Source organism: Triturus cristatus, chromosome 5_2 (genome assembly GCF_964204655.1).
Source record: "Triturus cristatus chromosome 5_2, aTriCri1.1, whole genome shotgun sequence".
Classification (NCBI taxonomy): Eukaryota; Metazoa; Chordata; class Amphibia; order Caudata; family Salamandridae; genus Triturus; species Triturus cristatus.
The window spans coordinates 413578405-413595295 of record NC_140588.1 but is presented as its reverse complement, the minus strand read 5'-3'; the positions used below and the strand labels follow the sequence as shown (position 1 = coordinate 413595295).

Genomic DNA, 16891 nt, shown 5'->3' with positions numbered 1-16891 from the left:
TGGTTCTGTGGATGGGTGGATACAGGATTGGGTATGTGAATAGGTGTGTGATCGGCTGTATAGATCTGTAAGTGGGTACGTTACTGGCTGTATGGATTTGTAAGTGGGTGTGTGAATGGCTGCATGTGTGTGAGTAGTTTTGTGAGTGGGTATGCAAGTGGCTGTTTGGGTCTATAAGTGGTTGAATTAGTGGTTTTGTGGGTGTGTTAGTGGCTGCATGTGTACATAAGTGGGTGTGTGAGTACATGTGAGAGTGGCTGAAGGGGTGTGTCAGTAGCTGTGTGTGACTGGGCCAGAACCAAATTGAGCAAAACCAAAGGGCATGATGGACCGAGTGTTGAACATTGAACATGCCCCTTGATTCAATGAGTGTCCACAGTTTTGCACAAAATATCTACCCAACTGGAATACTTTTTACTGGGTAATTAGTAAGTGCTACCTCATTGGGTAATAACTAGTGCATATTGAACATTACAGTTGCGTAATGGACCACGAGGAAATGTTTTCACTGACCTTGTGTTCATGTAATTTCAGAAATGTGATTGTTACTCGATCTTCTTGATTCACAAATCTGTGATAACATAAATCCTCGTCTAGAGAATGTAGTAGGACTGCAAAAAGGTGAATCTCCGCTAAAAAAAATGAGTGCTTCTCACTAACTATATGAAGTAATTGCTTCTTTGTTTGGTGGAGATGTCCTCAAAATTCCTCTGCATCAAGAACATGTCACCAAAATTGGCAGGAAAAATGCTCGGAGGTAGTTTGGTAAGCTATCCATCAACGTGGGAAAAGGTGGGAAGACCTTCTCATACTACTAAGGAAAACAGGGTGGGGCCAAATTAGCTGACTTTCAGAGGATTTGGGGCATCTGCATACTCAGGGCAATTAAAAGGGAGAAGCATGGACTTTGCTTTCAAGACCAGAAAGAAATCACTCGTCACAGTCACTACAGATCAGATTGTGCTACAGTAGCTAAAAAATCCATTCACCTCCATTAAGGATTTCAGATTGTTTTTCAATGTGGAATACAAGAGAAAACACACTTGCTTTGCCTTCGCCAAGCCCAAGAAGTTAGGATAATTTATGCTTTACATAAGTGGAGCTTCAACTGGGGCAACTGCTGTGTTTATATTTGTAAGTGCTTCCCGTTGAGGCTTAATTTCTGTGAAATGAGAATTAGGCCAGAATGGAACCTTATTTTTTCCAAGAAGATTTCACAGTTTTGCTGAAAATATCTACCCAACTGGAGTACTTAATACAGGTTAATTAGTAAGCGCTACCTTGTTGGGCAAATGTATAGTGCATAATCTACACTACAGCTGCGTAAAGGACCCCAAGGTAATGTCTCCAGTGACCTTGTAAGCATGTATTTACGGCAAAATGTTTGTTTCTGCAGGGTCTTTATTCACAAATCTGTGATAACATGAATCCTCATCAAGAAATACAAGACTAAAAAGAAGTGAATCACCAAACCAGGGTACTTCCTCCTAACTATATGAAGTAAGTGCGTGTTTGATTGGTGCAGATGTCCTCTTATTCCTCTACATCAAGAACGTGTCATCAAGATCGTCGGGAAATACGGGTGGTGGTCCCCAGGGCCATTAATGGCTTGCTCTTTTCGATTTAAAGGGCATGACCCAGAGTGGTGGTAGTTCCCTGGCAGAGGTGGTGGTTCCAGGGGCTATTTATCTGTAAAGAGGGGTTATGTTTTGATGAAGCTCCTGGGAGGTGGCGGTCCCCGGTGCTATAAAAGGCCTTCAGAGGGGGGCCGCATGGCCCCCTCCTTTTTAATTTTGGTTTCCCTTGCTCCAGGGAGGTGGCGATATCCAGGCCCATATCGGCAATGGTGAGAGGGGGAGACGCAGGTGCCCTTCTTCCCTATTATATATTGAAATAAGCCCCAAGAACCTGGCCCACTCAGAGGCAGATATTTAAACAAGTGCGGGTGACCACAGTTAATTTATTTATATCTTTGCAGGGATTCGCAAATCTTTGCGAAGGCTTTTTGGCCCTGGCAGGGTCCCTGGGGTACCCCATCACCAGGCTTAGGAGGTCAGGGTAGTCCCTGCCTCCTCCTCTTTTTTTAACGTTTTTCTTTGGAAACCAGCTGAGTCGAGTCCCAAGATGACTACCATCACATCCTGATTTAAGTGTTGGCAGTCAATCAGCTTTCTGCACTAGCTTGGTAAGAGCTGCGGAGGGTCAGTGCCTCTAGATATACCAATTTGGTTTTCCAGCAGGCTGTATTTTTTTTATTTATATATTTTTTTATTATTATATACATATATATACACACACACATATATATATATATACATATATATATATACACATATACATATTTACTGAAAAAAACAAAGCTTAGAGGGACAGTTATGTGAACATTTTAGTGACAATGTGATGTTTTTAACTCAAAGAAACACAAATTCACCAATTCTAGTAATCTCATGTAACTATAACTCGTGCCCCCACCATACACAGGATTCTAATCAATAATTTAAGTGCAAATGTTGCAGTGATATTATCAATGATGTCATAGAAGTTATGAGTGATGTAATATCTGGGTTAACTAGCAGTGCATGGTGAGAACGTGAGTTATAGGTACTTTAGGGAACGAATAACTGACTTCGTTTCTTTTTATGTACCGTAAGGTAATATTATCGGAAGTAAAGCCAACCCACCACTGCACATGCCAAAGATTGACCACAGGGCCTGGCAACCCATCGCAAGCAAGCCCACGTAGTGCATGGCCAAAGGCGTGCAGTTCGCTACAGGATATGGCCTTCGGTCAGGACCTGCAAACAACTGCCTGTGAGAAGCCAATCCCAGCCACGCATGGCATTTAGCCTTAAGGCATGGAGTTAGCCACAGGGCCTGGGCTGTGGCATGGCCCTGCATCTAATCCCCCGCAGACAGCTAAGATCCCTGCCAGAGGACATAATTGGCCTGGGGTCTTTTTTTTATTTAAAAAAGGTGGGGGGATACCCCCCTCCCCTAGCCCCTATTGGCCTGGTGGACCCAATCCCCGGAGCCAAAACCTTCTATATATTACGCCCCCCCCCAAATGAGCACAACTGGGGCCCAGAGAGCCAATTCTCCGAAGACAAACAATAATTATAAGGGAAGTGGGAGCGTGGCTCCCTCCCCGAGCATTTAGAGGGTCCCTATCCGTGGGCCCAAAACAATTTCCCAGGGAAAAAGTCTAATTAGTGGGGTTGGGGCATGTGGCCTCCCTCCCACAAGCCTTAAGAGGCCCTGGGGATCCCAACTCCCAGGGCCAAATATATTTATGTAAGGAGAGAGTACAGAATAAAAGAAAGGTTAAGCATAATCTTTGCCTCTAACCAGGACATAACACATTGAAACAATCTATGTAAATTCTATCGCTTTAACAGGGGTCACACTGCTACCAGCGTTTCCTATATCAGTACTGTCTAGTTAACGAAAAAAAGAATTGCTTCTGATCATTAGACTTACATATATCATGAAAAACCCATTGAGAGTCTGCATATGATTTCTTTGATTGCCAAGTCATTTACTTTAGAGTCCAGGAATAGAACAGAGTTGTATCAAGCCAGTATTCCAAGTCTCTTACCTCATTTACAACAGAGTGACCCCACAAACATTATATGTAGCACTACCCATTCATCTATCATAAAGTTCATAATAGAGTGTGGTTTTAGGGAAAGCATATCGGAGTCTAATCATTTGTGGTGTTTCAAAATCTAGATAATAATTAAATACTAGAAGCAAAAGTGTAATCCAGCATTTCCAATTCTGTCAGAAAAGATGTGAGTGTAGTTACAAAGTACACCTGAAGCTAAATGCCCATTTCAGAGCTCCAGGTTCAGAGAATGTAATGATTTCAGCCGAACATCACCTTTGGTGTCATGGTTTTAGATTGCATGCCTATTTTTTTGGGATTACTCCATTGCACATGTGGAATATAGTAAGATCCATTATATACCCCCATGCCCCCTTCCTGTGGTGGTCGCTACTGGTTAGTTAATAGTTAGGTCTGAGTTTCCATAGAAAATGCCTTTTTTGTTTTGCTAATAACTTTGGCGCCATTTGATGAAACTTTCCAAAAAGGTTTCTCCTTTTTGCCTAGTTTGTGAATGGGAAGTTTTGGGGTGATTTGTCAAGCGGGACAGAGGGAAAAAGGGGGGGGGGGTCCTCAAAACGTAAAATCCCCATGCTTTTTCCATAGACTAAGTACTACTGCAAAAACCGATGAATGGAATTATACCAAATTTGGCAGAAAGCTAGATCTTGGTCTGTAGATTGCACTTTTTGCGATTTCGTGTAATCTGTTCAGATGTTTTGGAGACATTAAGTTAAAAAAAAGAGTGTATATCTGGATGATTGGGTTCGAGGGGCTCTTGCGAGAGTGCTTCAAACTCACTTAAAACAATATAGCATTATGATTGGCCCAGGCAGCTTTTTTCCCTTTGGGCCAATTCACTCTGATTGGATCCCACCAACATGAAGAAAAATTTTACTGACAGCCATTAAAAGGACTCATGGACCCAGCCCTCTGTCCTGAAATGTTTTTTTAAAAACACTATACAAGGGGGCAGAGTAGGGATACCCTGCCCACCTACCCTTATGGAGGGTCCCCCTCCCTGGGTCCCAAAAAAACCCAGAAACCATGGATGTTTTTGCTGTTATCCCGCAGACTCCTGTAGGATCGCAGCTCAAAAAAAAGAAAATGGTGGCCTGCCATTTTTTAAAACGATATTTGGGGAGGGGGACATAAGTGAGGCCCCCTCAACAAGCCAATTTTGGACCCCAGGGCCCCATACCCATGGGCCAATTTGTACAAAAAAGGGGTTGGCATGGGCCCCCCATCGCAGACTTTAAGCGACCCCGGGGACCCCATCCCCCAGAGACAAACAATCAGCGAGGAAGAGGACCTGCTGCCCCCCTGCATAAGCCTGGCAAGGTCTCGGAGACCCCATCCCCTGGGGCCGCATCACAGACACAGTAGTTTTCCTGTCCGCAGAAAATGGGCAGGGAAACCTATGTCTTTTCAAGCCTGGCGGAAACATTTTTAAAGCTCCCACTGGGTGGGAATAAGCTTGCCTTCCCTGCTGCAGGAACGTGGGCAGGGAAGGCATATCTGCTCTCACCCAGCGGGAGATTGAAGAATGTTCTGCCGGGTGGAGCAGATTTTTGTTTCCCTGCCAGCGTTTCTGCGGCCACAGAAACAGATGTTGCTCCCGCCTGGACTGTATATGCAAAAAGAGCTGCTCCATCCAGGTATGAGTAATGCCAGTACCCGCAGCAGACGGGGCTCCGGCTGTGGCCCTGGGGTTACCCCCGCTGCCTCCAACGATATGTTTTGTAGTTGCCCCAGTTGGGCACAGCAGCATTCACTTAGAGTGGAAGTGCCCGAGGGCTGGGGTACCTGGGCTTTTAAGGTTCGGGGAGGAGGGCCACATGACTCACTTTGCTATTATTAGCATTTGGCTCACCAGTCTTCCCTAAATCACTGTCTAGTGCCAGTGTGGAGCCCATGGAGCACGGCACTACCATCACCAAGATGTGAGAATACAAGGGCTTGAGCAGCAGTTTTGAAGCGTTCACTACATAAGCAGTTTCAATTTCTTTAGAGAGCTGGCGGGAATGTGTTTTTTGAGAGTGAAGTTAGCGTCCATGACAAATGCAACTAACAGGTCAACGGGTGGAAGTTGGGTTTCAAAGCCACCAAGGTTCATTTCATTGAGTTAGTTTTTTGGCAAATAACAGAAATTCTGTCTTGGTTGGTTGAGCTTCAGGTGGGAGTTGGACATCCAGGTCAGAATGATGTGCAGGCAGTGTTGAGTCGCTGGATAAACTTGAAGAAAGGAGACTTTCAAGTCGAGTTGTGTATCATCAGCATATTGGTCAACCTTGATATTGGTATCTGTGAATAGAGCACTAAGCAGCTCCATGTAGAGATCGAAGATGATAGAGAGGTGATAGGGATCTTTTGGGACCTTGAGGTGCCCACGTGGTGAAACTGGTGTAGGTTGAAGAGGTAGGAGGAGGACTACTGAAGGACAGTGCAGCTTCCAGACTCCAGGGTAAGTGTGCCGGTAGGACAGTCGACTGTCGAAGGCAGCTGAGAAGTCCAGCACTATTAGGAGGCAGAAGTCATGTTCTTTATGGTCAGGCGTACTTAATCTACGATGGGTAAAGCAGCGTGATCTGAAGCTAGTCTGTTAGTGCAGGAGACAGTTATCATTGATTTGATTTTGGAATAGAACATAAACTGATTTTTTTAATGATCTTGTCAATAAATGGCAAGTGAGTGATGGGTGAGTATTTGGCAAGGTTGTGAGAGTCTAGTCCATATTTCTGTAGGAGTGGGAGAATCTGGCCTGTACTGAGAGCTTCAGGGAAGATGTCTTGAGCGTAGAAGGCACTGACAATGTTGGGTAGGGATGAGAAAACATCTTCTGAGAGAGCTCTTAAGAAAGACTAATAAGGCATCTTTCTATTAAGTGGCTTTGAGGGAAGAGAGTATGTTGGTGAGATCTTTGAGAGATAGGGCATTGAAGGTTGACCACGGCAGGATCCTACAGGAAGGGGGAGGGATAATAGATGAAGCAGACTTGATGTTGACATGCTGTTGGATCATCTGTATTTTGTCACCCAAGAAGAGGTTAATGGCATTGCAATTTTCTGTTGAGTGAGGAACAGATGGGTGTGGGAGGTGGTTCATGCACTGCTTGATTGTCTTGAAAATTGTTCTCCTCTTTTGGTGCTTCTACCGATCATGTTGGTATTGGCCCTAGCGTTGGGTGACACAATGAGCTTTGTGTGTGATTCACAGAGAGACTTCAGTATCAAGAGGTTATTGGGAGTTCTGTTTTTCTTCATTTTTTTTCTGTTTTTCAGATGGATTGCTTATTATGTATAGGGTGCCAGGCTGATGAATGCTATGTATTCGCAGGTTGGGCATCGCCATCGCAGCTATGGCCTTATGGCATGTGTTTAACTTGCTAGGAGATATGCAGTGTTCAAAGAACAAAGCGCTCAGATACCGGACTAAAAGTTATTTTTCTCCCAGTGCCTACCATTTCTTGGATTGACTCTATGGTGAGTGGATTGGAAAGGATCACGGGTTCTTCTTGCCACACGAAAAAAAGCCCTGTACCACAAGACTCTCTGGAGTTGAATAAAGAAAAGAGGGCAGTGGCTCCCCCAGTGCCAGTATGGATCAATTCACCACAAGTGCAGATGTGGGCATGTCCAATGCGTCCTTGAAGGGCTACAGCAGGGCTTCATTTGAAAGGTAGAAGCAGTTCTGCTGCCATAGAAGCGGATTGCAGGACCCCGTCAATAAGTTTAATTTTGTTCCACTGGTGAAAGAAGCAGTTATAGGAATTCAGCTGCTTTCTTAAGCAGAGTGGAATAATGCAATTTCTTAAGGGCCTGGAGGATTGTCTGTGTCAATGCCTGGAGATGTGTCTATCCCACAAGCAAGTGGCAGTTTCAGATAATTGTCTGTCTCCAACAAGTGAGGTGGAAACAGATGTGCCATGTCACGCTACCATCTGTGACTTGTTGTTAATTCAGCATCTGTACATGCATTCTAGGCCAATAATGACATGGGCTGTCTTGCCCTGTACATTTCCTCCTTAGAGAGCATTCAGACTCTCTTCTAGAGAAATGGGTCTTGGAATGTACAGTCAGCGTATCATGCCGAGGAATGGGAGTCAGCTGAGATGGTAGTGGAGGTGTTGGAATTGACACCAGTATTGTGACTGGCACAACAGGTAAAGGCCCAGGTGTTGGTACGACGTTAGTCAGTGCCAGGGGAGACCTGCTGGCAGGAGCCCAATCTGATCCCTGCATGGGCACAAAGGAGCTGCTGATGCCTGCCAGATCATCCCACATAGCAGGAGCGAACATCATCCCCAACCAAGGGCACGCCAGGAGGCGCGTTTGCAGAGTAGTGGGGAAAGGGGGCGGGCCTCCGGTTAATTGCCAGCTTCCGTTTTTTAAAAATATTTTAGGAATGGAGGCTGTGTAGCCCACCTTCCCTTGATCGTTTTGGGCCCAGAGGACACCATCCCCTGGGGCCTGACCCATTTAAAAAAATAAAAAAGGAGGGTGGTTACGTGGGCTCCCTCCCCAGGCCGGTTTCAGCCCAGGATATCCCATCCCTCAGGGCATGGCCATTTAAACAAAAAAAAAACTTTCAAGGGAAGGGGGGCCAAGCAGCCCACCTCCTGGGCTATTTTCAGCCCCGGGGACCCCATCCCCCGGGGCCAGGCCATTTTTTTTTAAAAGCCATTTAAAAAAAAAATGTAATGTTTTCACTGTAGTCAAGGGAAAATTGTCTGAGCACTACAAGTCTGTTACTTCTTCGTTTGGTTATGTTTCCCACAGAATCTATGCTTTATAACTTATGATAAATACATTTGAAACTCCATTTGGAAGTGTGACATAGAATTCATCATATTTCTATGCAATATGGTCAATTGCATCTCACAGTAAGGGACCCTCGTTCCTTTAAAATACACTATCTTAGCACCATGGCTCCATAAACTCAAAAGATTTGCCAGAAATCACACAGCTGAAGCAATTTCTCTGGTAAATGCAAGTATCCTTACATTAAACAAATGATATATTCCTTACCCTTTCAATACTGTGCTGCAAACGGAGTTTCATCCTTATTACTTCCTGCTGTCTAAAAAGTTCTTTCAGGGGCTCCAACAGAGAAGGAGGGGGTGTAATCTGAAAAAGAGAACAGCACTATGTTCAAATTGAGAAACATTAAAAATACACCTAAAGAGTAACAAATGTCTAGGTTGTCATGGCTACCTAGCAATGATATTTATAAACCTTTGGTAGAGAACAAGGTTGGTATTTTTTTTTTTAACTGTTTGGTCATAATTAAAATAGTTGCATATTTGACCTATAAGTCTCTTTGGGCCAGATGTACGAAATACTTTTTTTGCATTTCCTAAACAGGAATCGCAAATTAGGAAATGTTAAAGCAAGGGTAACTTTAAGCCTAAGGCCCCCCTTGCTGCACCCCAAAAAAAGTGATGCACATGTAAGCGTACAGATGCCCTAGGGGCATGTGGGGGTTTTATTGTACTTTATAAAAAGCATTTGGTGTACTTATCTTTTTAAACGGCACGTTTACCATCAACTTTGAGTCAATGGTAACAGCTTTTCCTAAATGCCCAATTTGCATTTAGGAAATGCTTTGTACATGTGCATAGGAAATCGCAAATAGGAAAAACCTATTTGCGATTTCCTATTTGGATGTCACAAAATGCGATTTCTACTGGGTAGAAATCTCATTTTGTGATTTTCCAAACGGCCATTGTACATGTGAAAAGGTTATTTAGCATTGCTTAACGGCCGAAATAGCGATTTGGCTCCTCAAGAAATGCTAAATAGCTTCGTACATCAGGCCCTTTGTTTTGTAAAATCCTCTCGGTGACACAGGAATACTAGTCAATCAATCAAAGCAAGCTTTATATGATTTCAAACATAAAAATCATAAAAGCAGACATTTAAAAAGAGAATACATCATCAGCGATTAAATATTAAGATTCATGAATCCTCAGCTATCATAGGTGAAATCCTATTAGATGGAAATGTGCATGTAAACATTCTATGACTCCCTGAGTAAACCATCTCATACTATATTATTCCAGCCCAACACATTTCTCGTAGTTCAATTGGTTAGGCCTTTCCTAGTCCTCAATACACATTTTAAAAAGCCCACCATAGAACCAATACAAAAGCAATTTCCCAGCAGCTGTAAATACATAAAAACAGGGCGGCATTGCCTCCAACCTCCCTGTTTTAAGAGTGGTATTAGCCATCTATGCCTCTCATTAGTATACAACTTACAAAATAAGACCACGTGCATCGTACTTTGAGCTGAGACATTATCACAGGGGCATAAACATAGGTCCAATGACCAATCATTGATAGTTGGGTAAGTAATTAAATGATGGAAGGACCCAAACCTAAATCTTGTCAGGAGGTGTCTGCCATATGTTGATGTCTAACCACCATTGGTTTATTCATCTCAAGCATCAACCTGTTTCCTTCTACCTTCTAGGTGGGTCATACAGACTTTTTTAAACTCCTTCCGATTGATATGGTTCAAACTATCAGGCGAGATGAAATATTCAGGGTGACCAATGTCCTGCATAAAATTTTCGATATATTTCAAACATAAAATTTTGCGGGCGTTGTCTAATTTCTGTGCGTCGTTTATTATCGCCCTATTGAGTCCCGTACTCTCTGTGGTCCAAATTCTGTGCCATAGTAGTACCGGCTGGGCTTTTATTAAGTCAGAAATGTAAGCGATTCCTAATTCAGAGTGGCAATTAAAAACCGGTGTGCTAGTTGGAACGGCTGAGATGAACCGCAAAAAGGCGTTTTCCATACGTTGGATTTGTGTACAGTCATAAAATCCCCAAATAGCTGCCCCGTAGATTGCTACGCTTACGCACTTTGCCTGATAAATCTTCAATAGGATTTCTGGTGGTCTTTTCCCTAACTTTTTGGAAAAGTTTGAAAGAGCTGCAATGGACTTCATGAAAAGTAGGGACCTAGCCTTAACAGCTGGGGCCCATGAGCCTGTTCTATCAAAAAGAACGCCCAAGTAGGTAAAAGAGGTAATGGGTTCCACCTTACTCCCCCCGCCTGGAAACTTCTGTTGTTGTTTTTCACTCTCCCACATGACATCACAAAACTTTTCTTAGCGTTCAATTTTAGACCAAGCCTGTCCATGAATGTAGTATAAAAAGAGAGAGCCCTTTGTAGTCCAACCTGGGTGCTGGCCATAAGCACCGCATCGTCGGCATAGAGGAGAGATGCTATCCGGCGAGTATTTACAAATAGTGGGTCCCTAGTATGTAGCACCAACTCTTGTTCCAAGGCGTTGGTGTATAAAGAGAACAGGAGTGGTGCTAGGACGCAGCCCTGCCTAACGCCACATTCTATGTTAAATGGGGCGGTACACTCACCCTCTGTGCCATAACGGACCTTTGCGCTAGCTCCAACATATAACTGTCTTAAAAACTGAATTAAAACGGGTTCAACTTTCAATTCGTTAAGAACGCCCCACAGCTTATCGTGAACTACGCAGTCAAAGGCAGCTGTGAGGTCTACAAAGACCAGATAAAATTTCCCCATTGGGTATATTTGCCTATTAAAATGTTTAAGTTCAGAATCTGCTCGTTGGTTCCAAGCCCTGCTCTAAAACCATATTGGGCATCACTTAGGATTCCGTTTTCCTCGGTCCATCCCTGTAAACGATCAAGGACAATCCTGCCTGCTATCTTCATTAGAGAGTCCAACAAAGATATTGGGCGGTAGCAGGCAGGATTCTCCCGATAGACCTTTTTAAAGATGGGGACTATGATTGATTCATCCCATGTGTTAATAAAACCTTTTTCACAGCTTGCTTGTAAGACCCTAGTTAAGATGGGGCCCCAAATCTCAGGATTTGTCTTATAGAGATCAATTGGTACTCCATCGGGGCCTGCAGCCTTACCGGTCTTGCTTGCCTTGAGTGCAGCGATAACATCCTGAAGTAAAATATAAAATTTAATGGGTGTGAAAAACTGATCTGTGCTCCCTAATTCTGGTCTCTGGGATACTTCTTCAGTTGTTGTTTGTCTTAAATAGACTTTATAGAAGTAGTCAATCCAAGTCTGTTCCATTATAGCTGACTCGATCAATGGAACGTCTAGTTTATTAATAAGAAGTGGGGCATTAACTGCCAGCCAAAATGTCGAACAATCTTTGCATACGGCTGCATCACTGAGATCCTTCCATGCCTTATCCTTCAACTCAATTATCCTGTGTTTCCTTGCTGCATAATACAGCTTCCTGCAGGCCCTAATCTCGTTCGTGTTCCTCACCTCTCTTTGTAAAGCGTCCTTTAGATTAGAGTAGCTTTTAGTGCAGTTTTTGTCGAACCAGCCTTTCCCAATGTTACACGTAACTTTGCGTTCCATAGTCAGTATATTTCTAACGATCTCTGTGATACTATTGAAAGCAGTTAAAACATCTTTGTGTGTTGGACTATCGCTTAGGCATATTTGAATTGGATCTATTGCCTTTACTATTATCTTGTTTGTTAACTTCATAGGATCCCGGTTTACCCAACAAACAGCATAGCCGTTTTTCCTGCCCAGTTCGATATTCTGAACCCATGCTATTTTGTTACAAGATCTCCTTAGAACATGGCTTGGGATTGCTAAATTTATGCTAATAGCCAAATTATCACTCATGACGTTTTGATGGATGTCAAAGGCTTTAACATAACTAGCATAGTGGTTTGGGATGGTGATAAAGTCAATGGTGGATGTAGTACCTCTATCTATAAAAGTATGCCCAAACTCCACTGTAGGTATACACAGGTGATTCGTAAAACCCAGGTCATGTCTAAACATGACTTCATTAAACAACTCACCTTTTAAGGTGTGCTGAAAGTGGATCGGCCTTATCTGTGGTTAAACCACACTTCCCTAGTTTCGCCACCGGGCACAGACTGGTATTAAAATCGCCACCCCATATGGGGATGAGCTCAAAATCATCCTTAAGTTCTAAGATGCTAATGTTCCCACTGAGCTTCTCCAAAATAGGACCCAACTGAGCTAATTCCATATTGTTATAGAAGTTAACCAGGAGAAATGCATTACCTACCGTGTGCGGTGTGCATTAAAACCATTTGGTAATAGACTTCTGAGTAAACCATCTCACTCTTATATATGGCCAGCAGATTCGAGATGTAAACGCATAACCCCCCATTTGATCTGCCGCTGGGTGATTGAATTTACTGGTGTATGGTATGTCTTATACCCGTTAATATGTATCTTGTTGATAGTCCAGGTCTCCTGTAGACACAGGACATCACAGTTATTGATAAAGGTCATCCAAACTGGGTCATTCGCCTTGTTCTTTAACCCTGCCACGTTCCAAAAAAGGATTCTGCATGGTCTTAACTCTTGGTCAATTAGCGTCGTATGATCATCCCCTGAGACAGACGGTTCTTAGGTTACTGCCCCCCTCGTCCTCACGGATTTCCAGAGCCGGGTTCGGCGGGGAAAATACACCCTGATTTTCAGCGATGGGGATATGCTTATCTACTGACTGACCCCCGTCCATCAAATGTCAATCGTTCTCGTCTAGAGTAGTTAGGGGACCAAATCTATTTGAGATGGGTAATTGGTAGGATAAGGCATCTCATGTCAAACCCCGCGTACCATTGTTTTCTGGGGTAATTATGATCAATGGTTGGTAAAAAAAAAAACCAGGGGGTGGGCTTGGATACCGGTGTGAGGTGTATTTAGATTGTGGGTTCTCAATAGGATTTCCCTGACTAAGGCTGGTGATCCTAACAAGAGAACTATACAGTCTCCTTCATTCAATTTACTGCTTTGACCTACCCAGTCAACCCTCCTCACCATTTAGAATTCCCTAAAAAGGGCATTTGTTAAACCTGACACCCAAACAATTTATTGTCTTGTTTCTTAATGCGGACTATGTTTCTATTGTCGCTGGTAGGAGCTAGGTGACATTAGTTAGAATAATGGTATATGGAATAGCTGCAGGGGGGAGGTTGAGAATTTGTGCTCTATGCCTCTCCCCACGAGCGTTATTGTCCATTTTACCAATGCTATCGCCTCCCTTCTGTTCAATTCTTATTTTGTTATCTTCCCCACGCAAGTCTCTAAATCTATTTACTTTTGCGTCTTGTGTGGGGCTTTTACAGAGAGGAACAGGTGCATTAGGGCGTGGGACCCCACGCTCGCCCCACTTACTTGTTTCTGGGATTTTCTTGTCTGTCAAAGTTCTTATTTTTGGGACAGACTTATCAATTTGCCCATTGCTATTCTGAGCGATGTTTTGTTGTGCCCCTAGAATTCTTTCCAGGCCAATTTCAATTTTTTCCATTCTTGTCACGAGGGAATTAAAGGATGATGCCACAAACTCCTTTATATCTTTCATGACAATATGCAAATCCCTCACTGTGCTTGAGTGCTCAATGTCAGTTTTTTTCCCTCTCGGGCGCTCCTAGTGGTTATGTTCTTCTGTATTTTGTTCCTAGTACCCTGCGTTTTCCCGTGTACCTTTTTTGGGTAGGTCGTTATTGACCTAGGTGTATGGGTAGGAATCGGGTGGGTTGTGGCCACTTCTCCAGCGCTATTTTGGGCTTTTGTTACTAAAGATGGGTTGCAGGGTTTTTTCTGAGCTGGTAATTGAACATTTTCTATTGGCCCGTCTAAAATATTGTATGTGGAGAAGTGTGGCTCAATGGTTAGAGCGGCAGACCCTGATGCAGAGGTCTGGCCCGGGACCAGGGTTCAATTCCCCGCCTCGGCGGGTCTTGGGCTCAAAAATCCACGGACCTGACAATTCTCGCTTCGGTACCTATTCCAATCATGGAGTCCCACTCTGCAACTCTGGGCAATAGCTTGCTTAATCTCCACAACGGCCCCCACAACGCCAAGGATGCCTGGCCTCCACCTTGGGGGTGCCCAGGAGTGGACACCTCACAGGGAAAGCCAGGATGGGTTCCACAGCGGTATTCGTACAAGCGCCTTGAGACCCTTGCGGGTGAGTAGTGCGCTATACAAGTATCAATTTATCAGGTAATTTCCTGGACGCACCCGTTAATCAACTGTACATGGGGAGCAAATTCCGATATCTCTTTCCCTCCGCCCTCTATATCACTTGCATTATAAATCGTATCATTATCCGTAGTTGGATGTTGAGGAGAGAGTGGGGTAGTGGTTTCATTGTTAATTGTTTCCTCAACGGAAATAATCTGCCTTTCTATATCGCCAACAGCCCCTGTTAAATAGTCAATCTAAGCAAATGATCAAAAACACAAAACAGGCAAACTGTTTAAAATGTAGGCACTCAAACAAGTACCTCTATAATCACTTGTCATAAGGTGCGGCATTTACCAAATCTGTGCTCTGTCAAACCTTCAGAATATATATATCTATATATATGCTTATACCTATACATATACACACACACAATCAGGCATCGACAACTAAACCACCACAAGGCCTAAGTGCACAGCAATGGGTATTGGTTACAGTTATACCTAAAAAACGCTCCTCTTTGAATACATGAAAACACGCTGGCGTACTTAAGTAATTCCAACACCCTGGTTTATTGACAACGTGTTTTGGCTATTTTGCCTTTTTCAAATCAACTTAAGTGACCATCCACCATACCATTTAGAAACATTCATAGCAAGGGTAGAACGACTTAGCAACCCTTCTCTTTTCCAAATTCTGAAATTTATTTAGTCTTTGCATTTCTTCAACTGTCAAAATAATCCTTGAAAATTATTCATTGATTGTCTATCATCCTTAAACATAAGCCCTATCGAATTCATAGCGCTTGAAGGACTATTTTGAGTTATTACAGCAAATTTATAGAAATAATAAAAAGACCATAATTTGGCTTGTATTCATCTCACGTATATACTGTCAACTGATCGCTAAAGTGCACCATACAATTCATTTTACCAAACCTAGTTATACAAAGGCCAAACCTATATTCATCTCACCTCCTAAAAAGAACTAATCATATGATAATCAAGTCCCAGTGGGCTGTTTTTTAACTGAGATGAGACTACCAAAAAATGCGTATTTGTAAAGCGCACGTTTACCCGTGGGCATCTCGGTGCTGAATAACAGATGATTATTGTTACCCAACTCAATGATATTCATACACATAACATCATACAATAATTTAATATTGTGATCAAATCTTATGCTGCAGTTTCAAATAGCATCCCATATGGAAAGTGCTTATTTCCTGCCTCATATTTAGCTGAAGAAATGAATAGCAAGAAAACAGAGGTGGAGGGGGGAGGAAGGAAAACAGAGGGGAGAAAAAAACGAAAGACAGGGAAGGGGGGCGAAAAAAATATAAATAAAACTAAACTAAGAGCACTAATTGAAAATCCATGTCTCTCTAAAAACCATTGCTGTTCTATACACAATTTCCTCATAGAAACAAATTGCACTTTCATGTGTATTCTGACAGTTTCTCGTCCCTAAGAAAGTCAGCACTGTCATGACAATATGAACTCGTCTGTCCTTTTTACATTGAAGCCTACCAGACAGCACAGCTGTCTGGTTCAGCTTGGGGACATTCGGAAAGCCCACCTGGGAATACATTCTGCCCATTGCTTACCATTGGCGTGATTTGTAACTCACATTTGCTTGCTTTCTATGCGCTGAATCTGTTTATTTTAGGCTGCCTAACTGGAGTTTATCCCTCCCCGTGCCCAAACCATATTTACTGTATTCTTCCACCATTACGGGATTTCTGTAAACAGGCATTAAATTGTGTTCTTATCTTGTCACATTTGCTGTGCATTCAACGACAGAGGTTAATGACAGGCTCTGTCTTGCAGGCAGCTTGGTGTTTACTTTTCTTTCACGGACTTAAAAATGAGGATTTATGTGGCAATAATGCTAGCTACTGGGGGAGTGCTTGAGGACTGTTGTACAACTTTTTTTTCCTAGCACAGAACAAAATGTAAATGTCTGTAAATTAACTGGGCAGATATTTCAGAACATATCAGAATTAAAAATGCACAAATGAAGAATTTTTTGGGGTAATTTTGAAGTGTGAAAACATTATTAATACAAAAAAAACCTCAATACACTAGGTAATGGTCATTTCAATTGAAGATGTGTTGTCTGTAATGGTAGTGTGCTACCAAACCATGCACCATCCATTTAACCCTACTCCACTCCACGCCACTACACACTACTTTGCATCAATCCACACTATGCCACTCCACACTGCGTCACTGCAGTCTACTCTGCACTACTCTATGCCAATGCTGTTTACCTCACACTACTGTACTATGCACCATGGCACC

At 43.0% G+C, this 16891-nt stretch overlaps 1 protein-coding gene across 2 annotated transcripts in view; it reads right to left on the bottom strand.

The window, feature by feature from the left end:
* ANKRD12 (ankyrin repeat domain 12) overlaps nucleotides 1–16891 on the bottom strand; it is a 436051-nt gene that overhangs the window by 65691 nt on the left and 353469 nt on the right. For both annotated transcript variants that reach the window (XM_085607326.1, XM_085607327.1), the window contains one exon: nucleotides 8632–8730. In XM_085607326.1, the coding sequence (XP_085463452.1) occupies nucleotides 8632–8730 (99 nt within the window). The remainder of the gene's footprint in view (nucleotides 1–8631; nucleotides 8731–16891) is intronic.